General features: G+C 34.4%; 1 protein-coding gene across 2 annotated transcripts in view; it reads right to left on the reverse strand.

Moving 5' to 3' along the window:
* Nucleotides 1–24908, reverse strand: part of LOC127512129 (RNA-binding protein Musashi homolog 1) — a 60037-nt gene that overhangs the window by 10572 nt on the left and 24557 nt on the right. For both annotated transcript variants that reach the window (XM_051892763.1, XM_051892764.1), the window contains exons 6-8: nucleotides 14862–14903; nucleotides 12496–12588; nucleotides 2318–2366 (exon numbers count right to left, since the gene is read on the reverse strand). In XM_051892763.1, the coding sequence (XP_051748723.1) occupies nucleotides 2318–2366; nucleotides 12496–12588; nucleotides 14862–14903 (184 nt within the window). The remainder of the gene's footprint in view (nucleotides 1–2317; nucleotides 2367–12495; nucleotides 12589–14861; nucleotides 14904–24908) is intronic.

The raw sequence follows: 24908 nt of genomic DNA on the forward strand, positions 1-24908 counted from the left end.
TCACAAACATGACGCTGCTTTCACAGAATCTAAACATAGGGCATGTTTATTTTGCCCAGTTGTGTCCAATCCTGGCATCACTTTTCCCCTTTATTTTCTCATTCACTTTACTCTCTTTTGTTCTGTTTACATCTGTTCATATATTCAGCCCATTCTCTCCAGAGATTACCTCCTCACCTGCTGCACTTACCTGTCCTACTCCATCCCGCCCACTCATCTGTCACTCACACTTAGACAAAACCACAGTCTCCGCCCACCTGCTGTCTATCAGATTATTCCTTTCCCAGGTGGATGACGGTTTAACCTCTGAACTACTAACCAGCACAGTAAACCCTTATTACCTTACATGATCTTTAGCAATGCCTCTGAACGAATAGACAAGATGAGACAATGACAAGAAGAGAAGAGACAAGAAGAAAAGATCTCAAATTATGAAAGACCAACCTTTGATCATTTTTTTTCTTTAATAAGAAAATCTGTTTTATATGTCTTTATTTCTCCTAAAGAAAGCTAAAGCTTGGTGGTCAAAAATGACTGAATTTTTATTTATTTATTTTATTTCAATGAAATGAATGCACTATATTTTAGTTCGATAATGTTTTTATTTAATATTTTGTATTTTTAGGGGATTTTACGGGACTAAATTATATTTATGGAATAGTTATGATCCATTTATTACCTTTTAATCACTTTTTGAGCATAGATCTAAAAATAAAATTTCCAACTTAACCCTCTGGTGCTCTTCGCTCATTTTTGACCGAAAAATTTTAAGTTTTGTTTTTTTAGAATTTTTTTACTTCATCGGAATGGTACGAAACTTGGTAAAGGGTTTTGGCACTTGCTATGTGAACACACACACACAAAATCATGGACATGATCTGAAAAGGTTAAATGGTCCTTAAAAAATAGTCACACTTTAAACTACTTTAGGTCAAAAATGGTCAAACGGTCAAAAATGAGCGCATTAGAAATGAATGTGAAACTCATTTTATCTAGTGAAAAGTTTTGGTACTGCGGCCAAACAAAATCTTACTGAAAGCTCATTTTTTGAGATATCAACCTCAAATTTGGAACACAACTTGTTTAGATTTATGACTTTGATTTTTTTGCAGTTTTAGAGTAAAACACATTTTTGAAAATATATATTTCATATAAAATTGAAAATAGCATTTTTGTGCATTTTTCATAACAATAAACGTAAAATTCTGTAACTTTTTTTAAGATAAATTGTTTAAAAAAAATTATTTTAGCAATAATTTGCCAAGTATCATCTTTAAAAAGAGAACAAAATTAAGTCTAAAGCTCTAAAGCTTTCAAAATTTATGACAGTTTAAGTTGAAAATTTCATTTTCAGGTCCATGCTCAAAAAGTGAATAAATGGATTATAACTACAGCGTAAATATAATTTAGTACCATAAAATCCCCTAAACATACAAAATATTAAATAAAAAAAACATTATCAAACTAAAATATAGTACATTCTTTTCATTGAAATAAAAAAAAAACATTGTGAAAACACGTGAAGAGCACCAAAGGGTTAAATTGTCATAAATCTTGAATGCTTTGGAGCAAAAAGTGAAACTAAAAAATTATGAAAAATGCACAAAAATCCTATTTTTAAATTTTGTATGAAATACATATATATTTTACAAAACATATTTTACTCTAAAACTGTGAGAAAACAAGTTGTGCTAGAAATTTGAGGTTGATATCTCAAAAAATGAGCTTTCAGTAAGATTTTGTTTGGGCGCAGTACCAAACGCTTCCACTAGATGAAATTTGTTTCCCATTCATTTCCAATGTGGTCATTTTTGTTGTGTTTGAGCATTAAAAGTTAAAGCATTAAACATTAAAAATGAGTTTTTCTAGTTAACTCCAAGTTTAAAAGAAGCATCTGAGACAAAGTTGATACTTAAAATATAACTGAAATATAACTTAAGTCTCTTGAACGAGCAATGATGAAAGAGCAAATAAATTCTCCTTTAGTAAGAGAATTTGTTCCATTTTTTATTTTTAATTCTCGAAATTAAACTGAAAATAAGATACTGAAGCATAAGTGTAAATGAGAACTCCATTACATCTCCTGAGTTGTAAATAAGCAACTTTTGAGCAGTAAAATATTCCTCAAATACAATACGGTATGATACGATATGACACGACACAACACGATATGAGAAGAGAAGAGACGAGAAGAGAAGACTGAAGGACTGTAGAAGCATGTACACACTTGACTGTTGTTGTATAATTATATGACTCAACGAGGCTTTGAATGCGAGCGTGTGCATTTGCGTGTGTGCGTGCCTGAATGCCGCCTTACCTCTGTGCCTGTTGGTGGTTTTGTCAAACATTAGCATCGCGTCATCAACCTGCAGACAAAACACACACACACACACACACACACAAAAGAGAGGGATGAGACACTCTAAGCCATTACCCAGCATGAGGCTCTATTGTGAAGCTCTGGAGAAACAGAGAGGGGCAGCAGATGGAGGGGCGAGCGGGGAGGGGGAACAGAGAGATGGACAGAGAGAAAGAGAAGAAAGACAATATGGATGGAAGAAAAAGAAAGGGGGTGAAATAAAAGAGGGGAACCGATGGAGCATGGACACTTTGAAGCACCTCAGGTTCAGCAAACAACCCTGACATTTTTTTCAGTGTATGCGGTTCTATAAGATCAGCGCTTCACAACCCAGATGTTACACTGGACAACAACTGGCAAACTACAAGAGTACTGGTACAAAATAAAAGTTCTTTGTGGAACTTCAGAGTTTCTCCTATGATGCTTCATTTTTAATGCTTAATTTAATTTGCGATTAGTACTGAAGTTCAAAATCAGGGTCATTTTATTCAATTAATGTTGCGCACCTGCATGATTATATGATTTTTAAAAAATCATTTTAGAAGCAATTCAAGCTGATAAAATATTTTAGAATGAAATATAACTAGATAAATTTATATTGAAAAAAATTATTTAAAATTTCCATGACTTTTCCAGGTCTTAAAATTCCTCAGTTTTGTGGGATTATATAAAGATTTTTTAAAAATCATTTTATAGATTGCACACACAAGAAGCAATTCAGGCTGATCAAATATTTTAGAGTGAAATTTATAAAAAGACAAATTTATATACTGACAAAATTATAAACATTCCCATGACTTTTCCAGGTCTTAAAATTCCCTGATCCTGTTGTGTGTGATTACATTTTAAAAAAATCTAATTTAATAAGAATTTTTAAAAATAATTGTTCACTAAAAAGCAACTCAAGCTGAAATATTTTGGTAACACTTTACAATAAGGTGTCATTTGTTAACATATTAACTAACATGAACTAACCATGATCAATATTTGTTACAGTATTTATTAATCTTTGTTAATGTTAGTTAATAAAAATACAGGTTGTTCATTGTTTGTTCATGTTAGTTCACAGTGCATTAACTAATGTTAACAAATACATAATGTATTAATAAATGTTGAAATTAGCATTAACTAACATTAATAAATGCTGTAGAAGTGCAGTTCATTATTAGTTTATGTTAACTAAAGTAGTTTAAACCTTCTTGTAAAGTGTTGCCAATATTTTAGAGCGAAGCATAACTTGACAAATTAATATTCGCTATATGATTTTTCCAGGTCTTAAAATTCCGTGACATTTCTAGTTTTTCATTACTGTAGTAACCCTAGAAACTGTTTGTGGAGAATAAACAGAGACACAAAGCGAAGGTGCAAACACACGTCTCTCTCTCTCTCATTAAACAGACATCCGTGTCCACACCAATAGCCTGATTCCCTGCATCTCTCCGTCTCAGAGTTTGTGGGGGTAAATCTTTTCAATAACTCTCTCTGTCCTGTTCCCCCCTTTCTCTTCAAACCCTCTCCAAAGTTTACTATTCCCATGGAGACTCTGCAAAGAATTTCAATTAGAAGAATTGACCCCCTCCCTCGCTTCTCCTTTCATGAATAGAACAGAGAGAGAGAGACGAGGAGCTGGATAATGGCTGTTATGAATAGTGCTGGAAAAATAAACTTTGACAAGAGAGAGGAATATGTTTTCAGTGATGAAGCAACAATCAGGGCAAAAATATTACAACAAATATAAAGAGAACTTTAATATTCAATCTGTCTCCAACCCATCGACAGGCACAATATCATCTAACACATAATAACACATGTGTAGACAGAACCGTTTAGACATACAATCAACTGCCACAGTTAAAATAGATTTAAGCTATGAATAGATTTAAAATCTGTTTTTTAAGCCATTATAAAATGGATGACCTGTGCCCACATCAATTAAATTATAGATTACTGCTTCAGTCATTCGTTTACAGAATAATCTTTGATCATAATGTTGTTTATTGGCATCAAGCATTACTATTACTGTACTGAAGCTTTGGGTTAGATAATATAGTTATAATTATTATTTAAATTAAGTAAATTATTTGATTTTAAATGTAATTAATAATAATTAATGATCATTTAAATAAAATATATATTAATTCTAAATAATTTATATAATATATATAATTGTTATTAAATATTAAAATATTTTATAATATAATTAATTTTATTCAAATTACTATATATATATATGATTAAATAAAATGATTGAAATGAATTAATTTAAAATATTAAATAATAATATTATATATATATATATATATATATATATATATATATATATATATATAAATTATTTAGAATTAATTAATATATATTTTATCCAAATTACTATATATATATATATATATATATGATTAAATATATATATATATATATATATACATTATATAATTGTTATTATATATATATATAATAACAATTATATAGATTATATATTATATAAATTATTTAGAATTAATTAATATATATTTTATTCAAATTACTATATATATGATTAAATAAAATATGATTAAAATGAATTAATTTAAAATATGAAATATATATACACACACACACACACACACATATATATATATATAATTGTTATTATATATATAATAACAATTATATAGATTATATATTATATAAATTATTTAGAATTAATATATATTTTATTCAAATTACTATATATATGATTATATAAAATATGATTAAAATGAATTAATTTAAAATATTAAATATATATATATATATATATATATATATATATAATGAATTTGAATAATATTTATTTCATTAGTTCAATAAAATACATATTTATAATATATAATAATAATCATAACTACATTATCTTAAGGTAATATTAATATTAAAAATGTATATCAATAAAATAATAATGTTTGGGTTAGATAAATATACATATTTAATACATTTAAAATATATTATCTAACCCAAACATTATAATAACATTAATGTTAATTATAGTAATATCAATATGATTTGTAACTCAATATTGATGTCTTTGCATGTACCCTAACTCCACACCTTAACCGTGGTAAAATCTTTTCTTCTGTTCAACACAGAGCTACAGCGAGCTGATGACTGTGTGAATCTGTTCAGAGTTATATCCTGCTTTCAACCGTTTGATGAAACTCTACACAACCTGTAACACGAGCATCGTGAAGCAACCGTTAACTGTTAACCTTCCAAATCTGAGGCCTCATTATTTACTGACTGATGGCCTCTTCTTCAGAATTACACTGTCAATTCAGTCTGTGTGAGATCTGTCGGCAGGACGGCACCAGCCGAGGAGCTCGAGAGTCACATGGCATGGCAACATTTATGTGACCGAGTAGTGCTTTTCAGTGCCACCTGGTTAAATGACCATGGGAAAGGTCAAACACTCTTAGCCCGGACGGGCCGCTGTCAAACACACACTCTTAGACTTGACATTTAACTATAACCCTCTCCTGCCCCCCCTCCTATTGAAACCCTTCCCTTCATTGACTCAATCCCACAAACACCCCCTCCCCATCTTCCAAATCCAATGACACTGCAAAGTCAGGAGAGGACAGCGGACCGACAGCTGCTGTGAGCATTAGCATGATGTCTGATGTGAAAAATGACCAATGTGATGCTTGTTTATGAGTTACCGACAATGTAAAAATTAGGACTAACGATGAGATAAACAATACTGACAGTTGAATTTTTGGATGATTCAGATGTTTTTGTTCCCAAAAAAATTCACACTAGAGCTCCAAACTACAATTTGACATGCTCCAAGTGAAACCAGGCCTATTATTATTGATCACACTAAAGGTTAGTGATTTAAACACATCCCTAACCATGAGTATTAAACTTAGGCACACAAACAATCTTGTACTGTTTGTTCTATGAACATGAATCATACCTCAAATTGTGAGGCTTGTTGAGTAGAGGTGTGTTGTTACTTTACTAAGCAATGGAATTTACCTGGCAGGCGATAAATTGACTGAAAAATCCCATGGATTTAGACTGAAGAGTGACCTGAGCCACATACAGAGACATGAATATCTTCATTGAGGTTCTTTAGATTTGGACCAGTAAGAAAGAACCCAGAACACCCTAACAACTGCATAGCAACCACCCACTACACACTAGCACTATGGTGGTGAGTGTGGCAAGCAGGGTGGGGCCGAGAGCCGTGGGAACGGAGCGAGGCCGGTGACGCGAGTGTTAATGAGCGAGTCCCCTCGAGTTGCACGGAGGAGCTCCGGAAGGTTAAAAGTAGGAGTGACGACAGTGGAAGACGACAGAGGACCAGGCCTGGACTCGTCTGTGGGGGCCATTACTTTACTTTAATTATGTTGTTTATGTATTTTATTTAAGTTTTACGTTGAACTTTCGCCAGTTCCAGCCTCCTTCTTCCCTGAACTTTAAACTTTGTTACAGTGAGTTTTGCACAGGCACTCATGTTTGCTTTCTGAAAAAGTAAATATTTATATGTTGTGTACTTTTGTAAACTGGCATGTAAAAAAAAGTTTACTTTATTATAATTAGTTAGTTTATCTTAATCATAAAAAATAAACCCTGACATTATATGATTACAAAATCAGCCTAATCAGACTGAAGCTAAAAATTTGGAAAACTGCTAATAAAAGAAGATATGGTCAAAGATAAAGCATCCCTACAGAGAATAAGGGGTTTCAGAACTGACAAATAATAATTAAAAATATATATATATTTAAAGGGGACCTATTATGCCCCTTTTTACAAGATGTAAAATAAGTCTCTGATGTCCCCAGAGTGTGTCTGTGAATTTTTAGCTCAAAATATCCCACAGATCATTTATTATAGCATGTTAAATTTGCCACTTTTTGAGGGTGAGCAAAAACATGCCGTTTTTGTGTGTGTCCCTTTAAATGCAAATGAGCTGCTGCTCCCAGCCCCCTTTCAAGAAGTGGGCGGAGCTTCAAGAGCTCATGCTCCGGCATACCGGTGTAGGACAGATTGCCTGAACGCCGGCAACAACAAAACAGGACAATCTCACGCACTGAAAATGTCAAAAAATGTCCGTAGGTGTTCATCCTTATATCTTCGAACCAGAGTCGTTGAAAAGACCCTTGTTTGTGAAGCAGTCTGGCACAAAATGATTGACGCAAACGGATAAGACTTTACCGATTGTCTTCGGGACATTTCCTAAGAAAATGAAATTTAACCACGGTGTCCTCAGTTACTCACATGGAGGAAGCTTATGGAGACTCTTATATGCATTGGTACATCCAGAAATGGTGGAATCTGTGCTTCTCACTCAGGGCGGTGTCCATGCTAATAGGGCAGATCGTCACTGGCTGTGGGCGGGGCTTCTCTTTACGATAATGTCATCATAGATTGTTTGAAGAGACCACTTTTTATTTATGGGAATTTATGAGTGGATTTTTACCATTATAGGCTGGTTGTTCTCACACATTTGTGTTCAAACACCTTATAAAAGTGAATTTTGCATAATAGGTCCCCTTTAAATAAATAAATAATGAAATGTAAAAGTTTAAGAAGGAAGTGCTTCAAAGATGATGACTATAACATTGCCCAAACGCAACCTAAAATCATTTTACAGGTCAAATCGAGAAACAGCTTTGAGACAAAAATTACAAAAGAAAAGTTAGGGGTTTCTGGAGACATGTTTGTTTACACCGCCATGGATGAGCACATAAAATAAACTGCGTTATTTAGTCTATATAGTCATCTCACAAACAAAACACACACTCTCGTCCTCTCCAAAAACCGCTCCGGGATGTAACGCCAAGTGTCACATTTCTGTTTTATTAAACAAGCAGAAGATATAAGATCTCCAGATAAAACTAGATTTTTATGCCTTCCTCATCACTCGTTTTCCCTTTAAACAGGCCAGCGGACAAAAGGTCCAGTGAAGCTCTCTAATCGACACCTCTCATGGCTGACTGGAGACTAACTTTTCCAGTCTGTCCGTTCCACTGGCCCTCTCCCTCTCAATGTTTCATTATATCCATTGTTGTGGGTCGGAGCGCTTGGACTCTCACTGTACTTCGCTTTTGTGAGGCTGATCATATTCCAACCATTTTGGATTGTGCCTAACAGATCAGGACAATGGAGGGCAGTGAGTTTTCCCGGATGGGCTCGGGCGGCCAGATTGTGTTCACAGCAACAAGGGCTTCTCCCACCAAATACTGCGAACAGATACATACGCTAGTGCATGTGCACCGTGTTTTTTGATACTGACCCAACCGCTGAGTGAGAGGAGTGTGGAGGAAAACCACAACATTTTCACAGATTAAATTTAGAAAAAAAAATCCCTTCTTTGTAAACTTTAACCTTGTCTAAGAGGAAACAAAATTGCTTTCACAAACTTTCTCTGTGCTTGAATTAGGGATGCAGCAATTGAAACATTTTAGCTGATAACCGATAATTCTTTATATTTGAAAGCTGATAAAATTATATTGGCCGATAAATCTAAATCCAAATTTTTATGCAATTTTTGAGAGCCTGGTTACAAAAACAAAAGTCTCACCATTAAAAGCCATGTCCCAAGCACACAATTATAATATTCTCATTATAATATTATGTAGCCTATATGACAGACTTGCGCTGTACATTTTACTTAACTGCATTTTCCTTTTTGAAGTAATTTCAATCATATTTCAAGCAATTCAAAACCATAATGGCTGACAGTGTGCATCTGAAGTGTCTCAGCTGAAGGAAACAATCCATTATTTATCAGCTTTAATATATCAGCCAAATTTTTGTATCAGGCCGATAACGATAACATTAAAATTGAACATATATCGGCCGATACCGATATATATTGTGCATCCCTAGCTTGAATGCCCAAAATGGAACTCGCAACACATTTAACTTCTGTATATTGATGTATTTATGAGAGAAACAAAATATCCAGTGGGACATTATTATGTAGGGCAGGACTTGATTTTGCACTACCAGTCAAAAGTTTGAAATAATTATGATTATGTAATGTTTTTGAAAGAAACTTCAAAGTTATCTGGTCTTTAATAATGTTCTTTTAATAAACATTTGCACAAAAACATTTATTGTTCATTGAACGTGTTTTTCTGAAATGTTTTAGCTGAAGGTTTTTTAAATGTTACTACTTGTTTCGGAACGTTCAGAGAACATTCAAAAGTAACACATAATGTTTGCAGAATGATAAAATGGAATGTTTCCCTAACGTTTGCAAAATGTTTAAAAGAACTTTCATAAATAACGTTTTCATAACTTAACACATTCTAAAAATGCTAAGTTAAAAACAACCCAAGTTGGGTTGACAATGGACAAACCCAGCAGCTGGGTTAAATGTTTGCCCAACCTGCTGAGTAGTTCTATTAAACTATTGTTTGTAAAGCTATTGTTTAAAAATGACTGTATTGCTTGCTTAAAATTAACCCAAAGCATGTTGGAAATTAACATTTATTGATATGTTTAATAAATTAACATTTTAATAAGTTTAATGAATAATAATTAAACAATAAACATTTATTAAATTGCTTATTAATAAATATTCTCCTTTTGATTATTATTGTTGCCTCTAGCAATTATGTTTCAGGGTTCATTTTAAGCCAGATATATAGTAATTTTTAAACAATAGTTGGGTTAAATAAAACTACCCAGCAGGTTGGTCAAACATTTAACCCAACCAGCTGGGTTTGTCCATTTTCAACCCAACTTGGGTTGTTTTTAACCCAGCATTTTTTAGAGAGTATGAACATATTTTTGTTAGCTGGGATTGTATTATTCAGTTTTGCTTGACTGTTTTAAATCACACGTTGATTTTAAACATTCTGAAATGTTTCTTGAGCAGCCAATCAGCATATTAGAATGATTTCTGAAGGATCATGTGACACTGAAGACTGGAGTAATGATGCTGAAAATTCAGCTTTGATCACAGGAATAAATTATTTTTTGAATATATTACAATAGAAAACATTTTTGTAAATGTAAAAATATATTTCATTTTCCCTATATTGTTTTAATGTGTTTTGATCAAATAAAAGCATCCTTGGTGAGCATAAGAGACTTCTTTTAAAAACATTAAATCATGGTAATTATTCCAAACTTTTGAACAATAAATATGGGGCAAAACTGATTTCATGTTGTCTTTAAACTTTTATCAGTGCCTTATTAAGTCCTCCCCAGCAGCCCAACAGGTGCACGAGCTGCTGACACCCACTAATAAGCATTTGTGAGAGTGTACACCACTGAATCCACACGTGCATTTACATATTTGAAAAAAAGAGCCCACATGCACCCGGTGTCACAGTGAGATGTGTGCGGAGACAATAGGCCCAGCAGGTCACCGTGGAAACAAGCTTGAGAGGGTGGGGGGGCAGCAGCTGTTGCATCAGATTAGTTAAGATTCTGAGACCCTCCCCCTTTTACCAACAGCACCTTCACACCCTCGCTCTCTTTCTGTCTCTCCTTCACAGCATTTACTGCGGCGAGCATCACTTTATATAAGAGTGACTTCAAAGTATGTTTCACATAAACATTACCAATCGAATTATGGTCGTGGTAAACTCGCAAGTAGATTTTGGTATTTTTATAAAGTCAAAATGATCATTACATCATGAAAAAAAACTATTTTTCTCAAAGGTGACATCACAAACGTAACCCTTTTTATATATACACAACATACAAAGTTCTTCCAATCACCTGACATCTGGCGTGTTTCACAAACCAATCAGTTTTTAATGCTTACAATCAAATCCTGCCTCAACTTTTCTCACTGAATATCCCGTTTTACTCATAAATACGAGAAATACATGAGAAATGTTTCTTGAGCAGTAAATCAGCATATCAGAATGATTTCTGAAGGATCATGTGACACTAAAGACTGGAGTAATGATGCTGAAAATTCAGCTTTGATCACAGAAATAAATTACATTTTACAATATATTAAGATAGAAAACAGTTCTTTTAAATTGTAAAAATATTTCACTGTTTTTACTGCATTTTTATCAGATAAATTCAGCTTTGGTTTGCAGAAGAGACTTCTTTCAAAAACATTAAAAAAACTTTTGAGGGGTAGTTTACATTTAAACATGGTCATGACCAGTTGTTTTGTGTCTATTTAGGGTCCTTTTTACTTGTTGTCCTAATAGTTCTGACAATTTTAGGACGGCCACTTTTAAAGCTTCCCTTTGTAGTGCGTATCTTACTCTTTCTCCTCTTTTCAGAGGCGTCACCTTCTCTCGCTCTCTTCTCGTGCCCTCGACCCACAGGAGGTGACGCCGCCTCCCTCACTCGTCTCCTGCCTCTACTCATACGCTCTTCTCTTTCTTTAGACCCTGTTTGTCCACTATTCAACTCAGCGTGCCGCTCTCGCACGAAAGAAAAAGCATCAACACAAGGACTCCATCTCCAACTGGGACACCAATTCTTTACCACTGACACCGAATATGACAGTAACAAATGGAACAAGTGGAGACAGATGGAGCATAAAAGAGATATCATGTGTTCTGTGTGCATCAAAACAGAGACAAATTTACATGACCTTTTTGGAATTGAAAATGTCAAAGAAAGCACCAATATCAAAAGCACATTATTAGGTCATACAGAAGAAAAAAAAAACTGTATTTTTTTCTGGTTCTTTTAAAAGTTGTACTATGTAATCATGCTCTAATATTTGCAACCATTTATAGAAACTAAGATGCAAATCATCATGCTATGATATCACAACCACAAGTTCATTAACATATGATCACCTATATTTGCATAACATAAGAATGTCAGTAACCAAACAGTCCCCGTTGACTTCCATAGTATTTTTTGGAAGTCAATGTGTCCATCAATTGTTTAGTTATCCACATTCTTCAAAATATCTTCTTTTGTGTTCAGCAGAAGACAGAAGCTCGTACAGGTTTGGAACAACTTGAGGGTGAGTAAATGATGACAGAATTTACATTTTTGGGTGAACTATCCTTTTAACACCTATTTGGTATTAAGCAGCCTGATCTGCCCTGATGAACAAAAGTATGACTGTCATACAGACAAAAATACAGCCTAAGGATCAGAGAAAATGCTCATGAAAAACTCAACTAAATTATGACAGAAATAAGAGAGTAGAATTTGGCCCTTGAACTCACCTTTCCGAACTGATCGAAATACTGTTTCACATCTTCGATGGTGGTGTTGACAGACAGCCCTCCAACAAAGATCTTCTTTGTTCTTGTTACCAACTGAAAACACCACAGAAAAGACAAATAATGAGACAAAGAGATTATCAAGTAAAACTATAGGACTTTCTACAAGAAAACTAGGGTGCCTCTAGTTAACTAATGTTAACAAATACAATTTTTGATCTCCAAAATGTATTAATAAATGTTGAAATTAACATTTACTAAGACTAATAAATGCTTTAGAAGTACTGTCCATTCTTAGTTCATGTTAACTAAAGTGGTTAACTAATGTTAACTAATGAAACCTTATTGTAAAGTGTTACCAGTAAAATATACAGGAGTTAGTCACAGTTTTTTTTTTTTTTTTTTTTAAACTGCGTCTACTACACAAGTCTGAGTAATGTATGACTCTGTTCCAAAACCTAGTGAGCTACTTTACTGTCTACACAGCTGCCTTCTAAGGGAACATAATAACTAAAAATGGAACCTCATAAATGGAACTTAATGGACTCTGAATTGGAACGTTCCATAGGGAGAAACTCTGTCAGTTACACAACTAACACTTTTCATCATGTGACACACAGGGGAGACTTGATTTCAAGCTATCAATGCAATACACTAATAAACATAAAAATACACCACATAAATATCTTATTTTTGGTGGGGGTTTTTTCCCATTTATTTTATAGGACAGTTGAGTGTAAACAGGAAAAGTGTAACATTTTTATTTTAATTTGACTATTTTTTGTACGCCATCTTGGATGAAATTTCACTGAGCTCATTGCAGTGCATTCTGGGCTTACCTTATCTTTGAAGGATATACACTACGATTCAAAAGTTTGGATTTTTGCGAAAGAAATTAATACTTTTACTCACCAAGGATGCATTAAATTAATCAAAAGTGACAGTAAAGACATATATGTTACAAAAGTTATTTTAACTAATCCTTTGATCACAGGAGTAAATTTCATTTTAAAATATATTCAAATAGAAAAAGTTATTTTAAATTGTAATAATATTTCACAATATTACTGTTTTTACTGATCAAATAAATGCAGCCTTGGTGCACGTAAGAAACTTCAGTCAAAAACATTATCAAAAATCAAATCATCTATCAAAAATCTTATTGACCTCAAACATTTGAACAGTAGTGTATATGCGATATGGTCAAAAAGAAAGTATCTTTAGAATTTTATAAACATTGTTTAGTGTTTATTTAAAGGGGTCTTTGATTATGATTTTATTTTTTAACTTTAGTTAGTGTGTAATGTTGCTATTTTAGCATAAACAACATCTGCAAAGTTACGACGCTCAAAGTTCAATGCAAAGGGAGATATTTTCTTCCCTTTTTAAGGACTACAAAAAACAGCTGGTAGGGACTACAACAAGATTCTTCCTGGGTTAGTGACATCACAAACCCCAAAATTTACATAAACCCTGCCCCTGAGAACACACAACAAAGGGGATGAGGCCATGTTGGGCTGCTTTAGAGAAGAGGAAGAGTTGTTGTAGTAGAGTGTTGTTGACATGCCGTCATTTTACGCCGGACTGCTTCTGAAACGGGGATCAATTCAACGCTGGATTTGCACAAAAGATTAACATGACGGCACATGCTAGTGGATGAGTTGAATCGACTCCACAGCAACTACATAAATTTATCCACTAATCATTCAGAAACATCCAGTTTAATTCTAAAAATTTAACTCTTAATTCTTCCTGAGTCTCTCCATCAGCGTCCGACTCCGGTTTGAACAATGTAAGGCTGAACACCGTTACTGACAATCCTTATTTTGGCTGCGTGAGATTCTCCAGCTTTGTTGTTGTTGAGCAACCGAAGCATGAGCTGTGAAAGCCCCGCCCTCTTCTGGAAAGGGTGCAGGGAGCAGCAGCTCATTTGCATTTAAAGGGACACACAAAACAGACTGCTTTTGCTCAGACCCAAATAGGGGCAAGTTTGACAAGCTATAATAAATGATCTGTGGGGTATTTTGAGCTGAAACTTCACAGACACATTCTGGGGACACCAGAGACTTATATTACATCTTGTGAAAGGGACATAAATAGGTCCCCTTTAAGGTCTTTTTACTTGTCGTTCTAAAGGTTCTGTTTAGCTTAGAAAGATTTAACAGGATGCACACATTTCAAGCCACTTCTATGCAATATGGTCAAAAAGAAGGTAGCTGCCTGTAGTTTGGAAGAGCTGTCACATGGAGAAAACACCTATGATGCTTTAAAACACTCACTAGGTTTTAGAACAGAACCTACATGTCCTTAATGAGAAGTGACATTTTTGACACCTGTGATGTTAACCTGAACTGAGACTTAGCACTCACCTTCGGCTGAGCTCTACGTGGGAAGGCCACCTTTGGGTCAATCTGAGACAGAACGAGAGAGAGAGAGAGAGATTTGTTTAGCATGTGAATTAAGCTTCTTTGAATCTTGAGAGGGAATAAGAGGCATGAGTGTGAAGAAACATCATGTATTTACAGAAAAGACGGCCAGTTATCCGTTTGAGAGACAAAGATAGTATTTCATAAATACTCAATCCACTCACAGCTGTTCAACAAACAGACCAGTGAGTGTTTCCCAAAGATTTACTGATGTTAACACTTCTAACATAATCATTATATGAAAAAAGCATTAAAGAAATAAAACTGAACAGTGCATGCTGTGAAGATCACCAAATTAAGTGCTTTCTACAGTTTAATCTCTGTCAGTGTTTTCTTTGAACAATCTACACCATTAAATATAAGTTACTTGATTTATTTGATTTATTGAGGAATGCCATAAAACACAATTTAACTCATCAGATATTTTAACACAATGGTTTACTTGAACAATATTCACAAAGTCTTGCAAGCAGAACCTGGCAGAAAATGAAAGCTTTCACAACAGACAAATCCTCTGAAATATTTCAAGAGGAATTACATAAAATTCCCACCATGTTTCCGGCCGGTGTGGAATCATCTGACCATTGCAAGTCATGTGAGAAATAAAAACTTCTTTATGGCTTATGCTTAAAGCTTTCATTTGTCCATGTTTTAAAATATCTATTATGTCAAATAAATGTATTAAGCTTATATTTATTTTGTTTTGTTTTTTAAAGAAGTTGATACCAGTGATCCCAAAAAATGCACTCTTTTCTAAATGTCCTGCAAAATTAAAGAAAGAAAGAAGTTTGGGGTCCATAAGATGATATGTTCACCAAGGCTGCATTTATTTAATCAAAAAATACAGTAAAAAAAAAATAATAATATTGTGAAATTAAGTTAAAAAATTAAAAATATAAAACTAAAAGAATAAAAACTAATAATAAAATAACGCTGGTTTTTATGTTCAATTTGTACCATTCAAAATTTTGGGATAAGTTTTATATATATATATATATATTTATAGAAATTTATGTGATGTTTTTGAAGAAAAACAGTATTTTTGGTTCCTTTAAAAGACATACTCTAATGGTGTGTGCACACCAAAAGCGAATTTAATTATTTTCACGAGTAGATTACATACAAAGTCAATGCAAATGACGCAAATTGGGTGACGCGATCGATCGCCGCGAACGCACAAAATGTGTCTCAATCGCATCTTCTCATATTCTCAAATTCGCATGACACAATGTCGCTTATTGACACATCCGGTTCAACACGTATGACACAACTTCTTATTCATACAGAGACCGGACAAAAAAAGGAGACAGCTTGGAGAAAAGTAAATGAGGAAGTTGGACTATCTGTACCTGGTACAGTAAGTGATGAAAATATGCATCTGTTACTTGATTCTAGCTATAAGTTTTACATAACTATGAACTGGTTAGCACTAGCATTAGCCAAAGTTAGCACAACCTGGCATTCCCCTGCTTTTGTAAATATCCTGCAAAACTAAAGAAAGAAAAAACAATCAATACAATTGTCAAAAATCAATGAAATTATAATTTTATGTGAGCACTGATGCTTCCTATTTGTTGGGATATATATTTTTACAATTGCTTAATCTGCCAGGTTTTTGTATACCAGTAATATGAAACAGTTGGTTTAATGTCTGCTACCCAAAACTATTTGTGCAGGAATGTGCACAATGAAATCGATTAGCAACCCTGACAGGGAAAAGACAAGAATTTGATACAATAAAGTGCAGACTGGAGCAAGTTAAACTGGGTCTGAAGTTACTAATAGTTTTATGATCATAATATATTAAGATATAACTATAGTTGATTAGTAAACCATACTTGACCAGATGCTTGACAGCAGCTGTATGAGAATAGACCCTGTAAAGTAAAATATAGATCAGTATCTAGAAGGTACACTCTAAAAAATGCTGGGTTAAAAACAACCCAAGTTGGGTTGAAAATGGACAAACCCAGCGGTTGGGTTAAATGTTCAACCTGCAGGGTAGTTTTATTTAACTCAGCTGTTGTTTAAAAATGACTGTATTGCTTGTTTAAAATTAACCCAAAATATGTTGGAAATTAACATTTATTGATATGTTTAAACGAACATTTATTAATAAGTTTAATGAATAATAATTTAAATTGCTTATTAATAAATGTTCATGTTTTGATTATTATTGTTCCTTCTAATAATTATGTGTCTGATTTTTAATTTCCATCCTATTTTGAGTTCGTTTTAAGCCAGACATATAGTCGTTTTTAAACAATAGTTGGGTTAAATAAAACTACCCAGCACATTGGTCAAACATTTAACCCATTCGCTGGGTTTGTCCATTTTCAACCCAACTTGGGTTGTTTTTAACCCAGCATTTTTCAGAGTGTATCTTTAGATTTGTTAATTCTGCTTTATGAACCAATCAACAAAAATCAGCATCATAAATTTGATTCCCATGAGCACCACTAACCCCACTAGACAAGACTATCTCCATCCTAATTCTAGAAACCATCTCTAGCCACCCCATGCCATGCTGTTATGCACTGCCATTGATCTAAATGACCTTCTACACCAACTAGATTCACATACGTGTAGCATACAGTAGCGTTCTATTAGTGCGGTCCAGCAAGACTCTAGGATGTTGATCTTGCCAGTGTCTACAGTTTTAGTACTATGATTTCAGCTCAGAATCTCTAGACTACACTCATAGTCACCTTCTGATCCCAAACCTCGTCCCAACCTGTGCACGAGAAATACCAAACAGACAAAAACATCATGTGAAGTCACGTCAGATATATGAGTGTGAATCAGTTTAACCAAATGAAAACGTCACTCATAGACCAGCATCATTTTAACCTCATTTCGCAGGATTCTGTAAAGCATTGATTATCTACAGAACTGATTTTTCATGTGCAAAACTACAATGTAAAAAAGAATTGTTGATTTAACTTAAAAAATTAAGTTGGTTGCCTTAAAACTTTGAGTTCATTGAAATTAAAAATTTGAGTTAATACAATGAAGGCGACCGGTTTAAGCAATAGAAACTCAAAATATTCTGTTATCTGAGCCACATAAATTATTGAAGTTGATTTGACAAAAGAAAAAATGTGATAACAAATCCTGAAAATAATTTTTTTACAGTGTACTAGTCAATTTAGTTTCTAAAAAATTATGTTTTATTTACACTACTGTTCAATCTTTTGCAACATTATAAATGTCTTTACAATCACTTTTGATCACAAAAGTACAACAACTAGATTTTTACATTTACTGAAGAAAACAAAAGTGACGTTTGCCCCTGGGAAAATCCCCATGATACAAAGGCCCTGTTTACACTTGGTATTAAGATTTGTTTTGGTCGATCGGATCACAAGTAGATGAGCGAGACACATTCCCGTTTACACCTGTTGTTTTAATCCGTTTCTATTGTCCACTTTTGACCACTTCTGTCCTGATTTCTTCGAGGGGAGGGTATATGGGTGGGTAAATGTAAAGGCTTATTCATATCTTTCGATCTAATGGATGAAATAAGCTTGTGCAATTTACATATGAACTCACCGAAGATGACGGAAAAGATGACGTTTCTGACAGCCGCAAGACTGACCGAACGCTGCGAGTGTGTGTTAGAAATCAGGAATGGTGAGAGAACATTGTGCTTGGTACATTTTTCGTCTTCCAACCAAACTTGGGTCTTCAGCCGACAAAGTTTAAATCCCATCTGGCTAGCGCGCTTCCCATAATGTTTATGTGTTAGGTCAGTAGGTGGAGAGTAGGAGGTCTTTTGTGGCTGTTTGAACACATTCGACCACATGAGCATCTACGCTACGAAAGCAATCCGGTTGAATGTTTTTCGAACTACCTCTGGAAGTGGTCCAAAGTGGACAAGCTCAAAATGTTTTAGACCCCGTTTACACCTGTATTTAGCGTCGTCCACTTGATCCGATCGACCAAAACGCATCTTAATACCAGGTGTAAACAGGGCCAAAGATGTTGTGGATGCAATGCAGTTGTGTTTTTAGTGCAATGTCAGTCATTTCAATAGCACATCTCTTCCTAACAAGCTGCATAATTTGAGAAATCATTCATAATGGTGAAAAAGTTTACATTCTTAAAAATAAAGGTTCCAAAAGGGTGTATTCACAGCGATGCCTTAGAAGAACCATTTTAGGTTCCCCAAAGAACCAGTCTTAAAATAACTCTTTGTTTTTTCTTTAGTAAGCTTTTTCCAGTATAAAGAATCTTTAGTGGAATGGAAAAGTTCTTCATAGAACTAAGAGTGTAGGGTCAGGGGTTTGAAAAAATGTACTATAAATCATATAGTTCTGTCTTTAAAAATATCTGACCATACAGTTCTAGCTATCATTCTGTTTCCTTCGAACACATCTTAACATCCATGGATAACCAAAGCTTTCCGGAATCCTAAATGAGGTCAGAAATGACACTGCTACAGATTTTGCTATTAGACAGAAAGAACAAACTGATAGAAACACAAGAGTGTGTGTGTGTTGCTGAAGGCTACTCCTTTTACAGGTTACTGGAACAGATCTGTTTCCAAACAATCCTCTTTTCAGGCCTGAGGGCAGGCAAAGCCTATCCCACCATCCAATCTCTGCTCTGAGCTGAGAGGGAGGAGATACGGAGAAAACAGATAGAGAGAGGCAGGAAGGGGGTGAGGGCAAATTAATCAGCACGAAACAGCAAAAAAAAAAAAAAAGTGAATGAAAACAACAAAAGAGAAGGAAGAAAGAGAGGGAGCAATTTAGCTAAAACAAAACCTGCTAGTGAAAAGCTCAGGGTGCTGATTGTGTGTGTGTGTGTGTGTGTGTGTGTGTGTGTGTGTGTCATGAAGCCCCCTCTGCTTTCATTAATTATAAGGACAAAGATGAACCCCAAACAGATGGGACGGAGAGAGGTCCACCCCCTCATGAGCGCGCACACACACACACACACACACACACACACACACACACACAGCTCGCCTTTCACTCCACACAACCATCAACAAATCAAACCAAACTACACAAGTATGCTTCCTATTCACTCTTTTATCAGCTTCTACCTCATTTCACACACACAAGAGCTCATATTCACTCTTTAAAGTTCCTTCATGCAAAGTTAAGCATCACTATTACCGCTCATATAGTACACTCATATAATGTTTGTATTAGTGATTTGAACAAACCTCTAACAAGTACTAAAATTTACTGCGTACCTCATCCTGCAGCGTTTGTGCTACAGGCATCAATGATTTCTCAAGGTTTGCCGTTACTTTGCTAAATCCCCTATTGGACTTAAAAAATTCATAAGTACACTAAAATTATGAGGGGAAACTGTTAGAATTGTAATGTTACACTCTTAGAAGAAAAGGTTCTATACAGAACTTTAAAGGGTTCTGTCAGGCGTTTCAAATATAGAACCTTTTAGGGGTTCCCTTCCCATTACGGTATCATTTTATGGTTTTAGTTTTAACTAATTTTGCTTTCATTCATTTTTAATTTTCATTCAATTTTATGAATTAAACGGCTTGTAAACATACTTTATCAGTGGGAAAAAATGAAACAACACATCATTGAAGACATTTCTCCTTATATAGAATATTTTGGCATAAATTATTTTGGCATAGATTTCTACACTCTAAAAAATGCTGGGTTAAAAACAACCCAAGTTGGGTTAAATATGGACAAACCCAGCAATTGGGTTGTTTTAACCCAACAACTGGGTTAAATGTTTGCCGAACACAGTTTTTTTTAACCCAACTATTGTTAAAAATTACAATATTTCTGGCTTAAAATGAACCCAAAAGGTTGGAAATTAAAAATCTGACACAATATTACTAGAGGCAACAATAATAATCAAAACATAAACATTTATTAATCAGCAATTGAATAAATGTTTATTGTTTAATTATTATTCATGAAACTTATTGATGAATGGTAATTTATTAAACATTAATAAATGTTAATTTCCAAAATACTCTGGGTTCATTTTAAGGAAGCAATACAGTCGTTTTTAAACAACAGTTGAGTTAAATAAAACTACCCAGCATTTAACTACCCGCTGGGTTTGTCCCTTTTCAACCCAACTTGGGTTGTTTTTAACCCAGCATTTTTAGAGTGTATATTGAACCTAACTGAACTGAACCTTTTCTGCAAAGAGTTTATACCATATAGGGATGCTACATGTGAAATATACATATTATTATTAAATATTATATACACACACAGCCAATATATATTTATATTATAATATATTATATATGGATGGATAGATAGATAGATAGATAGATAGATAGATAGATAGATAGATAGATAGATAGATAGATCCATTCCTCATGCTCAAGCAGGCACATATTTAAACCATAATATACACAGCTTACATAAATAGGACAATATTTCTATATCAGTGCATCATTAATATACAGACTGCATTAAGGTGTTTGAATGTCTGCTGGTGAAGGAGAACTGCTGCTGTATATGGGACTGGGCCATCAAGGTCACTGTGCATGAGTGAACAATGGCAAAGCAATTAGCTAACGATGCTCGTTAATGAGGCTCAACAACCCCACACCGCGACCAAGATGGAACAGAGGTGAGAGTGTGTGTGTGTGTGTGTGTGTGTGTGCTTACACCATGCAAAATCTCAGGAGAGGCTTTGGCTTCAGCCATGAATCTACCTCGGAAATGCAATCCAGTTTGTTTCCCTCAATCCGATTAGTTGCTTTGGCGATCCATACTAATTACGGACGGGGAATTCTCTCTCTCTCCCTCTGTCCCGCAGCACGAACCTCCTCATGCCTTCAGCATTTGAGAGCTAATCTCCAGAATCTACCGCTAAACCGCCATACACACTCTTACACGTCAATGACGCACTCAAGGCCTCCAACGGGACTCTCATCCAAATCATTTCAAGTGTCCTTGTACCAGTTCTGCACAATACACAACACAGGAATCTCTCTAGTCTTGAATTCCAAACTTAAAAGTTTTCAAAAAGCTGAAATTGTCCAGAAAAAAAAAGTTTAAGGCTGCAGAGGTAAATACAAAAACACATCATCAAGCCACAAGCTATAAAGAGGCACACATTTTTTAACTATGCTTTCATTTTTGTCTATCGCTAGAAGAATAGCAGTTAATTTCCACCAAACGCCATTGAGTCTAGAAGATTTGATCACTGTATTATCAATACTGCTTGTAGTACATGGCTAAACATGCATATCTGAGCTGAATGTGCAATAAACTTGAAAAAGCAATTTCAGGATTGAATGAACAAACAAATTTCCTATGTATTTATTGCAAAACTGGATGTTTATTAAGCAGCATTTTTAACTCACCAGCATTTTTTTTTAAAAAGGTTCCAGCCAGCGCCAGCATTTTTGATAAATTTCAGAAAACTAGAATATTTAGTTGTATGAATATCTGAACATACAATACACACACACACACACACACACACACATACATATATATATATACATTTAGTTTAATTGAAGTTCTTGTTCAAATATTAAGCCAAACTAACCTCATTTGACAAATGCAGATCAAGATTTATCAGCCACATAGTTCCCAACAAAACACAGGCTCATTATTAACAATAATGAGCCAATTAATAATAATGAGCCGACGTTCTGATGTAGAACCTGGAAGCACTGCACTGTGTTTACTATGCCAACAGTGTAGGAGATTGACAGGGAAGAGAAGAAATTGTTGAATAAAGTCGTTATTTTTTTGTTGTTTTTTGCTTTCACTGTAAAAACTAAAAGAGTCGCGTTGGAATTCACACTCGTCTTCTGTGAACAGTAAGCCCCGCCTTCTTTAATCTGATTGGCCATCATTTTGACATTGATGAACGCTGTTAGACTGCTGAGGCAGACCAGCCTGAAAATGTAACTTTTTAAACTGTCTGTCATCCTAACAACAAACAGAGCGGTGCGTAATGGAGAAATATCAAATATTGGGGGGGACAAATTGGCCATATTGCTAGAGTTCTTGACAAGTCCCCCTCAATGCCTATGGTGGTTACGGCCCTGATTTGAACAATCCCCTGACACGAAATATTAAAATTAGCTGTGTAACTCATTCTACACCATTTGTGCTACAGACATGAATGATGCATCAAATTGTGCAGATCGTTGAGAAATGTAAAGCAGGTCACAAAACAGCTGAAAAAAATCCACAGACTTACACTGCAAGAAGCCAGAATATCACAGAAAGAGTGGAATCTTTTGACTTGGGCTGGTAAAAACCTATACCAAAATCTATTTAAAATACATTTATTTCATACTAAGTATACTTAAAATCCACTAACATTTTTATTGACATATCACTTAAAACTTACTGATATGAAATTATAATTCAACTTTATTTGGAGTATTCCTTTATTGCACAATGCACATTTCTTAATATTATGCCTAAAAAGTGTTTTAATATCACTATTAATAAGGATTGTATGATCTTTGTATAATATCAGTCTTTAAATGCAAGATATTTAAAGTGTACCTAAAGTATACTTGCAATAGTTCCACTTTAAAACAATCAAATATACTTCAGTATATGTTTATTTGGACCTCAGCACTACTTCTGCACAATTAAAGTGCATTAAGTACAAACCAACTTAGTATACCAGTTTAGTGTACCAAAAGTACAATTGCAGGGTATTTTTATTTAGCACATAAATATGTAAATGTATTTGTAGTATACTTAGCACAAAATAAATGTAATTCAAATACATTTTAGTATATTTATCTTTCCCTAGAGGTACTTTAAATACGCAGATGATGCACTTAATTAACCGGAAAAAATGTGGAATGTTGAACACTTCATGCATTCGACTGTCGCAGCTTTAATTACGTAACGGGAAGCTATCAGACTCTAATTCTGAATGACAAAATAACCTTATTAAATTCATACACTAGACATAGAGCTTAAGTACATAGTGTATAGTGTGTCATTTGGGACTGTAGAATGCCTTAGCCAACCATATTTCATATAGCATCAAGTTTTGGAAAGGCAAGCATTTAAAAAAATAAAGTTAAAAATCAATATTACACATTTCAAGAAAATGTACAACATTGATGTCCAAAAAAATATTTCACCATGTACACAAACACACAAAAATAAAACTCCCACATATTTTTCACATGGTTGTTGTCGCTTAACTCGGGAGAAATGCACAATCTGTCATGTCTGTTTTAATTTAGCCTCATTTTTTATGAGATTTGACCATATGACCTCTCATTTCCAGAACTCAGACACCCCTCTACCAACCTATCCTCTTTCATTCTTTCTTCTGAGGGCCGATAGCATGAAAAAAACACTCTCAGCATGGCACATTCTTTCTGTTTTCAACACGGACTCTCTGCGTCACTCACAATATCTTCTTTTCATTTCCTTGCATGGTTGGCAAAAGCAAGAAACAGGAAAACACTCGAGAAAGATGAAAACTGTGAAATAATGAACGACAGCATGGAAACGCTTTACTGTTACATGCAAAACTTTACAGTTCTCTACACACAATCACCACATCAGATATAATAAAAACAGCACATACTGCCATCTGTGTTACAGACTGCTGCCAATTCTTCTGCAGTTCCTCTGGAATCTTGTAACGCAGCTGAAAGTGGACGAGGAGCTGTTTTCACAATAGTCTTATCTATCAAAATTGCTTCCTGTTATTGTGGCTCCCTCCCCACACAGCCATTCAGACCCCATTGGAGTGACCTAATAACCCACAGCATCCCCCCCAGCGACCCCACCAAAACATTACCACAACACAGGCTCAAATACCATGCGAAAGGGTCATTCAAACCCGTCAATACACAATTACCACACTGATTAGCCTTTGCATCACAGCACACAGAAATCAAGATTTACTTAATAGGCTGTACCTGTAATGGAGATTTACATCACAGCTATCAGAATCACAGTGTTTTTATGTCCAGGTACACTGACGTTCAAAAGGTCGGGTCGGTTTTAAGTGTTTTTTTAGAAGAAGTCTCTTATG

Source organism: Ctenopharyngodon idella, chromosome 5 (assembly GCF_019924925.1).
Source record: "Ctenopharyngodon idella isolate HZGC_01 chromosome 5, HZGC01, whole genome shotgun sequence".
NCBI classification, from domain to species: Eukaryota; Metazoa; Chordata; class Actinopteri; order Cypriniformes; family Xenocyprididae; genus Ctenopharyngodon; species Ctenopharyngodon idella.